The sequence below is a fragment of the Anarrhichthys ocellatus genome, unplaced genomic scaffold, assembly GCF_004355925.1.
Source record: "Anarrhichthys ocellatus isolate YVR2014 unplaced genomic scaffold, GSC_Weel_1.0 scaffold164, whole genome shotgun sequence".
In the NCBI taxonomy this organism is placed as follows: Eukaryota; Metazoa; Chordata; class Actinopteri; order Perciformes; family Anarhichadidae; genus Anarrhichthys; species Anarrhichthys ocellatus.
This window is the reverse complement of record NW_022280194.1, coordinates 298,560-308,876: the sequence shown is the minus strand read 5'-3', so window position 1 is coordinate 308,876 and position 10,317 is coordinate 298,560. Positions and strand designations below refer to the sequence as shown.

The window sequence follows — 10,317 nt, the reverse complement described above, 5'->3', positions numbered from 1 at the left end:
TCATTTTGACAGCCTGAGCCCTCTCTAAGCCTGTGAACCATGGATGATCATCGTCTGAGTTCCAGTTTTCCTGTGTGTATGTGAGGCTTTTTCAGCCTATGATTGGTCAATTTCAGTCAATAACACCTCCTTTGATGCGTCAGAGTCTCAAGAAGACAGTGGGCGTAAGCTGGTGTTGATTGACAGAATCGTTAGCCAGTAAAAATCAAAAATGCGCCGTGCCTCGCCGAGTGTAAAAACCGATACGCCGAAAGTGAAATCCCTTCCCCCCCGGTCCCCATGCTTGTCTCACCCCCCTTTCTTCAGGAAACAGTTTAGAAACACACAGGATATACATGGAAGACATATTTGAATTGAAATAAGTGGGGATTTATCCGTTCTGCTCAAGGTGAGGAGCATTTATGATTATTAGCGGTGGAGCGGTGTGTTCTTCTGGTGCTTGTTGGCTGTATCTTTGTAATGATTTCACGGAGAGAAATTCTGAAGATATCTTTGGATTCTGTGTCGAATTCTCTTGCTTTCTGATATATTGGTTGTCCGTGTTAGCCTTTAGCTTTGTGTTCGTAGCTTTGTCCGTAGTTCGTAGCTCGCCGAGTCGTGGCGAAAAATACGTGATATTGTGGTACATCTTCTAGTTATTATATTAGTTTGTCTATAATTGTGTTTGCAGTGTGTAAAATGGCTTCGATGATATTTTTGGCCAGAATCTCTTCGTTAAGTCTGTATATAACATGTGTGTAGCATTCATTATATTCGTTTCTGATAAGTGCATTCTACGACACGCTCTTCGCTAAACTTTCTCGCTGGAACCCCAAATGATCCTCGCTCTGTACAAACTAACTCAAACAAACTGAGACGCCTTCGGACACACAAACCTGTGAAGCTGTCACAGTGTTTTCTGTTACTGCAGGAGATGAAGGTCAGAGAGTGCGTCCACAGTCAAGCTAAGAAAGGTCACATCTTCATCATCATCTTCATCTTCATCATTGGCCCCATTCACAAAGAGGCGTCTGAGTGCGTGCAGAGACCCCCCCCCCCCCCCCCGACACTCACACCGGTGTATAAAATAGAAACAGCTCCAGTGTTTCTATTTGACTGAAGAGGCACAGAGAGACACATCAGAGCTGAGAGGTGGATGAAGACAGACGGACAGACAGAGAGACAGTGAGACAGACAGAAAGACAGACAGCAGCTCTGCAGGACGATCAGGTAAGAGAACAATGTTTTGTATTTTCACTTTATTAAATATTTGCAGACCTTTATAATCATCTAGTGCATTAAGATAATATATATGTGCACAGAACCACTTATGTAATTTATGCAAAGTAAATATAAGCAAACATGAAGTGTAAATGGTATAAATAAAGCATGAATAAATAACTACACATATATTAGTGTACATAGGCCCACTAGTTCCTGCTCGTTGTAAACTTTGAGTGTCAGTTATATCAAAACTTTATCGAACCTAATAAATCCTAAAAGATTCATTGTAACGACTCGTTCCGCAGATGTTCTGTCACAGGCTGGCAGCGAGCGGTGAACAGCTGTTTGTGTGGCGTCTCTTCCGTCTCTTCCTGTTTCCTTCACCTACATTCCCCTGGGTCCTAAGTCCCTCATGTACAGCTTCACCCTCTATGTACCAACGTACATTTATAACAAATACCACACATATTACGGTAATCAGCGCTGCACATGTGTCTGACCACAATACCAACAAAAAGAAAAAAAGAAATGATTCATTTAAATTGTTGTTTTAGAGTTTTTAAAGTGTTTTGTTTGTAATATGTATAATAAGCATCATTTAGTTATCACTACAGAGAATTATATTCTCAGTTTATATTATATATATATACGTATATATATATATATATAATGTTTATATATATATATATACATATGGATATATCTTTATATATATATATACATATATAAACATTATATATGATGTGACATGTGTCCTGTGTTTCTAATCCCACAGCTTGTCCTTGCAGGCGTCCTGTGAAGCCCCCTGTCTTCCTTCAGGTAGTACCTGAAGAAGATGAAGATGAGGGTGTTGCTGTGGGTCGTTGTTCTGCTCGGCCTCCTCCTCCCTTGCTCTGCTGACTCTCGACCCGTCGACTCCTCCCCCACCGCCGGCCTCCGTCGCCTGCTCCTCCTCCCCCGACCGCTGCTGGGGGAGGAGTTGTCCTTCCAGGTGGGCGGAGGTGGAGGCTCCTCCTCTCTGGCGGTGGGCGGAGCTCAGGAGGAGGAGGAGGTGGAGAAGTGGAGGAGGTCTGAGGAGCCTCCCATCTCTCTGGATCTGACCTTCCACCTCCTCAGAGGAGTCCTGGAGATGGCTCGAGCCGAACAGATCGCCCAGCAGGCCGACAGCAACCGCAAGATGATGGACACCTTCGGGAAGTAGTCCTCCAACTACTGAGGTCATCTGATTGGTCGGTTTCATGTTTCAACTGCTTCCACTTCAACTCCTTTCACTGGACAGTTGCACTACGTTCACTATTTACATTAAAAACATTCAATTGGAAACTAAACCAAACAGAATTCATCTCTGACGGTAGATTATTATATTGAGATGAAGAAAGTATTTATTCATCAATCAAAACGTAATAAATACTGGAATAAATAAATACAATTAATGAATAAATATTCAAATGTTTAACTAAAATAATAAATGTTTTTCTCTTCTGTGTTTTTCTTCATTTATTTATTGATTTACTGATTAATTGCATCATTTTTTTAATTCAAGTATGAATTTAATATATACATATATATATGTATATATACATATATATATGTATATATACATATATGTGGAAGAAAAATAAGAAAACCTTTGAGTGGAATCTTCACAGTAAAGGATTTTATTTGTTTTATTGTGATAGCTGAATGTGTTTGTTGGTAATTAAAACAGGTGTGAACATTTAATATTTACAATAAAACTTTTCAAAGTCACGTCTTCTTCTGCTGCCGGCTCACCGTACTTTATTTACACAAACACTCACCGCTCATCCACCGCTTTTTCATTTAGGTTTTATAAGTCTTTTTCACAAGAAATGCATAATTTGATTATTTTTAACGTTTCAGAAATGAGTGACAAGAAGAAGAAGAATGTCTCCTTCTTCTTCTACAGAATTTATAGAAGTAGTTTGAGTTAGTTAGCGGGTTAGCTTGTCCATCTATAGAGCTAGCTAGTGTGCTAGCTCCTGCCTGCTGTCCTCTAGCATTGAGGAGCCAGAGGGACCGTAGACCTGAATCTGTATCCAGTGCAACGTTAGCATGAACCCTGGTGGAATTAGCAGGCGAGCTAACCATCCAAATTAGTAAAATGTAACAACGTAACGCTTCACACACTCTGTTGTAGGAAAGCACATCAATATTTGATGGGATTGTTTGAAGTGATGGAAGCTTGGTGGTGTTAGCAAGCTAGCTTAGCATCAAGTTCATTTCACCCTTTTGAGAATCACACGGTTTTTGTTCGTCTTAAAACTCAAAGTTCATCAGGAACATTTATTTTACATTTTAACAGAAAACATTCAGATCTTCTATTTAACAATTAAATAATGAAAAAGAAACATTGAAGTCACAGAAGACGACTGGAGACTGATCCAGATCCTGGACCCTTGATCCTGAACCTGGTTTTACTTCTGGTTGAGCCAACTGAAGGAGAAGACGTGCTTTGTTCCATCTTTGTCTTCTGATTGATTCTGCTGATCAGACTGAAGAAGAAGAAGAAGAAGAAGAAGAAGAAAAAAAACAGGAAGTAGAAGAAGAAGAAGAAGGAGTAGATTTGATTTTTAAATTCCTTTTATTGATCCAGGACAGATCACGGTCACGTCACCAATTCAGAATAAATAAATAAAAACAACTCCTCCACCCACAGAAACACACCAACATCTCACACATGAACACTCAGCCTTTACTTCAGTCATCGGTCCAAAGCTGAACCCTCAACCCGAACTGAACCCAGAACACCTGAGACTCAGAGAGCCTCCAGAGAGACAAACGCTGTGAGGGACCAAACACAGAACACCTGAGACTCAGAGAGCCTCCAGAGAGACAAACGCTGTGAGGGACCAAACACAGAACACCTGAGACTCAGAGAGCCCACAGAGAGACAAACGCTGTGAGGGACCAAACACAGAACACCTGAGACTCAGAGAGCCTCCAGAGAGACAAACGCTGTGAGGAACCAAACACAGAACACCTGATTTTTAAGGCGGGAAACGCTTCTTCTCATCCAGAACGTTAAAACCGACCACTTTCATAACTATGTTGACTGATTTTATGAATTTAGTGGTGTCACTGAAGTGTTCGCTTACTTTCAGAGATTTCTTTTTATATGTTTGATCTAGAAAAGTGTTTATTTCTATCAGTGAGTACAGATCTGTATATGTTCCAGGGGTTCCACTCACAGACTCCATGTCTGACTCAGAGTCATAATCCATGTCCTCTCCCCCTGACAGCTGACTGTTAGACACACTGGGTTCCACACTGGCGGAGGCTGCTTCCGCCATGCTTTCTGCTGGCTGGGGTTGTCCAGTCTGAGAGCTGCTGTTCTCTGCAACATCAGCCTGTTGCTCCTCTGCTTGGCTCTGCTCCTTCTCATCTTTGTCTTTACCACCAGCCGCCGCGCCTGCAGTACCGCAATCCACCATCGCAGCCATGGCCCACGGGCCCGGCCCCAGGTCCGTCCGCCGCCGGTTCAACCATCGACCACTGGTCCGTCATCCTTCGGTTCAGCCACAGGTTCTTCATCTGTGGGCGTACTCCCGCTCCGGTGTCTGTGTCAGCAGAGCCGGCCTGCTTTCTGTGCGAACAGGTAAACCGTTTGTGTCCCACACCTCCACACTGGAAACACTTGAGCTGTACGGAGCTGGTGTACACCATGTAGGAACCGTCACCGTGCTCCACTCTGAAGGACACCTACAGTGTTTCAGTCGGAGAGTCCAGAAACATGAACAGCTGCCACCTCAGAGACTGAACGTGCCTCAGTTTAGGGTCTTTGCATCCTAAACTCACTGTTTTTAATCCGCTGGCAAACTTCCCGAATCTCCGGAGCTCTTTCTCCAACAGCTCGTTCTGGATAAACGGCGGAACACCGGACACGGTGATCCGCGTGGAGGGAGCTGACAGCAGGGAGACCTGCACAAATGCGTCCCTGATGAACACTCCGCTCTCGATCCGCTGGTAGACTAGAGGCTCTTGCTTCAGGAACACCACCACTGCTTTGTTCATTCTGGAGGCAAAGGTGAGCTTATCGTGTCCCACCTGCTCACCGACAGCCAGCAACACCTCCTCCACCGTCACGTTGTTATCCGGGGGGACGATCCTCACTCCCTGCTGGAGAGACGGAGGTGGTGTCTCGGAGGATGCCATTCCTCCCAAAAACACCTCGACAGAGCCCCGATCACTCACCACACAAACCAGTAAAACCGTTCAAGAGACTCACCTGATCATCCGCCTCAACAGAGGAAGAAACACAGTGAAAGACCCGAAGATCAGGAACCATTCAAATCTAGTGCCACTCACACTTCCATCGTCTCGTCTCGCCTCCACACTCACACTCACCGGAAACAGAAAGAGGAAGGAGTAGAAGAGGAAGAAGGAGTAGAAGAGGAAGAGGAAGTAGATTTGAATTTTAAAGTCATTTTATTGATCCAGGAGACACCAGATCACTGTCATGTCATCAATTCAAAAATAAATAAATAATCAAAACAACTCATCCAACCACAGAAACATACCAACGTATCATACATGAACGATCAGCTCTCCCTCCTCCTCCACGGAGCATAAAACACCCCAACAGCCCAAATGCGGCTGAAGGCCATCACATCGTCCATCATTTTATAGTAAGTGTGTTCCACCCTTAGTCTGGCCTTTAGCAGTCCCTTCAGAACCGGTAGCAGCTCCACACTGCCGGCACTCTGAGCCCGGTTCCTGCATGTTAACCAAATGGCCAACTTTGCAGTACCTGACAAAAAGTTCACCAGCGTGTGAACTGTTTTTCTCTTAGCAGAGTATTTTGGACCAAAGACAAACAAAACAAATGAAAAAACCTCCCCGAGACCCTGGAATCACCTTTTTAAAAGTTCAAACAGTGCTGACAGCCGAGGACACTGAACGAACAGATGTATAAGAGTTTCACTCTGGGAACAGCTCAGGATCAAGGTGCACTCTGTACCTGTTTGTGGCTATTGCCCCGTGTACAACCCTCCACTGGAGGTCTGCTGTCCGCTTTTCAATGGGCAGCTTGTACAGGGACCGCCAGCTGCCTTTCGGGGAAATATCTGGACCAAAGAACTCAGTCCACCTCGACTCCTTCATCTCTGCCAAAAAGCGCAAGTTGACAACCTTGACGCAGGTGTGGTAGACGGCTTTTTTGCCCACATCCTGTAACTTTTCCAGGTGCGGGGTTGTGAAGGTGAGCAGCTGACTTCCTCCTTCCTGCCACTCCCCCACAGAGGGGGTGATGGACAGAGAGGGGAAGCATTACTCAAAGCCGTCATACCACTGGTCATACAGAGTTCGGTTTGCAACAAACTCTCTCTGGGGTATGGACAGGGCGGCACAGACTTCCTCCACCACTCTGTTGATTAGCTGGACTGAGGTGATGCTGCTGTTGTCTCTCAGGGCGTCCATCAAAGTCACCGTCATCCTCATCAGATGGCCCAGTTTGGTGCAGCCAGCCTCTCTGAGACTCGCTCGCAGGCTGGCAGATGGCAGAGTTTGACTCTTTATAAAGTTGTTAAGGAACAAAGGTTCCTCAAACAACCACATTCCAGGAACCTCATTTGTGGCACGTCTGGTTTTGAGAATCTGCCACGCCTGAAGTACAGAGCTGTAGAAAGTTGTAAGTCCCGTAAAGTCCAAAGTCTGGTTGTAGGAGAAACAGCTGCTTGTCGTAGCCCAACCGCCCAGCTCTCCTCAGCAGCAAACAAGCTGTGTCGATCCAGCCTGAACCACAGTCGTAGAGCAGTCATAGAGCTGTCTGGATTGGAAAAAAGGCAATTTTGGACTGGATGTCAATCAGTCCGTGCTCCCCTTCATCAACAGGCAGGCACATAGCTGCTGCCCGGACTCAGTGCTTGCCAGACCAGAAAAAGTCGACGATGGATCTCTGGATGTCCTCAATCAGGCCTCTCGGTGGCATCAGAGCGATGAGTCTGTGCCACAGAGTTGAGGCAACTAAGTTATTGGCAACCAGAATTCTTCCCCTATATGACAACTGGGGTAGAAACCATTTCCATTTAGAAAAACGAGCGCACACTTTCTCCTTCACTCGCTCCCAGTTCTTTCCTTGAAAGCCCTCGGTGCCCAAGAAAACTCCCAGGACTTTCAGTCCCTCTTTCCCCCACTCAAGTCCAGCATTCAGACTGGGCGCTGCCCGATCCCTCCACTGTCCCACCAACAAGGCTTCGCTCTTGGCCCAGTTCACCCTTGCAGATGATGCCTTTTCATAAAACAATAAGGTATCCTGCAAACATTGAACATCCTTCTGACTGTTGACAAAGACACATACATCATCTGCATAAGCAGATACAATAGATTGTATCTGCTTATGCAGATACAATCTATCTGCATAAGCAGATAGATTGTATCTGCATAAGCAGTGAGACACCGCTGAGTTGACCTCTCAATCTGCACAGTAAGGGCTCAATGGCTAAGCTATATAGTAGACCTGAAATAGGACAACCCTGTCTTATCCCTCGATGTACAGCGATTGGCTGACTCAGCCCCCGTCTTCACCATACATTGTGCACCACTGTACAATAATCCAACACAAGCCAAAGAAACATCACCAAAACCAAAAGCCCTAAGTGCAGAAAACAGATATGAGTGATCCACCCTGTCAAAGGCTTTCTCCTGATCCAAAGACACAACACCAGAGTTTACATTATTTTTCCTGCACAAGTCCAAAGTGTCTCTCATGAGGAAAATATTGTCCATAATTGTCCTGCCAGGTATACAATATGTTTGGTCTGAATGTACCACTAAGTCCAGGTTGCCCGTGAGTCTATTTGATAAGGCTCTGGAAAGCACCTTATAGTCAGTACAGAGGAGGGCCACCGGCCTCCTGTTCCTGAGTAATGCCAGGTCTCCTTTCTTTGGCAGCAGGGAAAGCACCGCTCGCTGACAGGAGACAGGAAGAGATCCGGTTCCGAAACATTCCAAAAGAACACTATGTATGTCGTGTCCAAGTATATTCCAGAAGCGTTTGTAAAAGTCAGCGGAGAAGCCATCAATCCCTGGTGCCCGACCCAATGCTATCTGATTAACAGCAACCGTCAAATCCTCCAGAGTCAGCCCACAATCCAGAGCAGCTTTCTCTAACGGGCTGAGCTGAGGATGCCCCTCCAGAAGCTCCTGCCGACACTCCATGCTGCACTGCTCCGCCCCAAAGAGGTCAGCGTAGAAATCCATGTCATGGTTCCTCATCTCGCCCGGGCTGGTGGTCACCCTGCCTCCTGGAAGCCTAATGCTGCGTTCACACCAAACGCGTCGCGAATTCATAGCGCTGCATATTCGCGTCCATCGCGCCCCAGGTCAAAACGCCGGGGACCAGTGTTCATTCGCGCGAATCGCGCTGGACACGCCGGAGAGGGGGCGGGGCCCTGAAAGCCGTTCAACTGTCCGCCATTAACCATGAAAAAAATAACCTCTATTTCTGCTTAGTACGTGTTGTGGAAGTCACAGATATCCCGGGAAACTAAACGCCGTCATGTCTGGGTTCATAATATTGTCCAGAGGAGCTCCATGGATTTTATCGAGCTGTATTCACTGTGTCTAGTGAGCCACACAAGTCGCTGTTTACTACAGCTGTATGAACACACATTTATACACATAGTTTGGTCCGGTCTCTATTGATATGAGGTATCAATAGATACAGGTCCATACCACGCGGATTCGCGTCCATCGCGCCGCAAATTCGCGTCCATCGCGATGCGCCATCGCAGATTCGCGCCGCGACAGTCTCATCGCGTCTGTGCATAGACTTTGTATGTAATCTACTCGCGCGAATAATTCGCGCCGCGTTTGGTGTGAACACAGCATAAGGCAGGTCATCTGTTTCCTCTGTGTCACCGTTCTCTCCAGGTTGAAGAAGAAAGAGCTCGGGGGGGTCCATGTCCTTCAGCTGGAGGAAGCAAGACCTGACCAGAGCTCCCTTCACCCTCTCCTGCAGGAAGGAGCTCAACTCCAACCTCTTCTCCTGGAGCAGTTGACCCGTTGCAGGATCTTGGTCTCGGTGTAGCCCCTCCTCAATATCCATGATGTTGGCCTCCAGCTCCTGGACTGCTGCCTTGATCTTAACAGTGGAATGGGAGGTGTACTGCTGGCAAAAACACAAACTTGTGTTTTTCCAACCTCCCACCACAGCTTCAGAGAACTAAAGTCAGTTTTTCTGCTTTTCCAAATCAGCCAAAAAAGCTCAAAGCTCTTGCAGAAAGCAGTGTCCTGCAGGAGTTTGTTGTTGAAGAGCCAGTAGGACTTGACTCTTTCACCTGGTGAAATGATCAGCTGTACAGTGATGATGTGGTGGTCACTGAAGCCAACTGGACTGAAATGTATATCCGGTCTAATCTGGCTGCACTCACCCTGTTATTGTTGACCCTCACCCATGTGTACTATTTATTTAATCATTCTTTATCTCTAGAAACTTAAAGTTTCCTATAATTTAATTGTGATTATATTTTTAAAAGATTAAAATGTGATTCAATTGAATAAATACAAATCTAAATAAATACAAATCTAAATAAATGTTAATTGTTGAACTCTTGAATTCATGTTCCTGAATGCAGCGTGTGATGTCATACCTGAGGGGCGGGGCTTGCGGTGGATGTGGGCAGAGGGGGCGGGGCCTGTGTGGTTAAAGAGGCGGGGGGTTTCGTCGGCGACGTCACGGTGGGCGGGGTCTCTAAGGGTCTCTGAGGGGGCGGGGCTGAGAGATGAACACCTATAGGCTGAACGGGAGAGAGAGGCGACTGCTGATTGGCTGAGCTCGTCCCTCTGACCTCCACCGCCTCTTCTTCATCCTCATCGTAGTCTTCATCACCTGAGGAGACAGCGTTGATGTTAAAGCAGCTCTCTGATTGGACGGTCACATGACTTCCTGTTTCTTACGTTTGATGAAGTCGACTTTCATCAGCGCTCGTCTCTGAGGCTCAAAGTCAGCGATGAAGTGCTCCATGTTCTCGTATCCAGGCTGCACTTTATCCATGTGAGACGTGCTGGAGCCCTCCACCATCCTAGAGATTATGAATATTCATATTATTATTATGTTATTATTAATATCAATAATACTCATCATAACAATAATAT

The 10,317-nt window shown here is 45.9% G+C and overlaps 2 protein-coding genes across 2 annotated transcripts; one reads left to right on the top strand and one right to left on the bottom strand.

Moving 5' to 3' along the window:
- The first annotated feature begins 2,020 nt into the window (after positions 1 to 2,020).
- On the top strand, positions 2,021 to 2,466 carry LOC116400358 (corticoliberin-like). The gene has a single exon (XM_031878150.1). It carries the CDS (start codon positions 2,039 to 2,041, stop codon positions 2,402 to 2,404), a length of 366 nt encoding a protein of 121 aa, XP_031734010.1. The 5' UTR covers positions 2,021 to 2,038; the 3' UTR covers positions 2,405 to 2,466.
- A 436-nt stretch (positions 2,467 to 2,902) lies between these two features.
- Positions 2,903 to 10,238, bottom strand: LOC116400356 (tripartite motif-containing protein 55-like). The gene is made up of 3 exons (XM_031878148.1): positions 10,120 to 10,238; positions 9,813 to 10,051; positions 2,903 to 3,716 (listed from the first exon to the last, which is right to left on the bottom strand). The coding sequence occupies exons 1-3, from the start codon at positions 10,214 to 10,216 to the stop codon at positions 3,639 to 3,641; spliced, it is 414 nt and encodes a 137-aa protein (XP_031734008.1). The 5' UTR covers positions 10,217 to 10,238; the 3' UTR covers positions 2,903 to 3,638.
- Between the last annotated feature and the right edge of the window lie 79 nt (positions 10,239 to 10,317).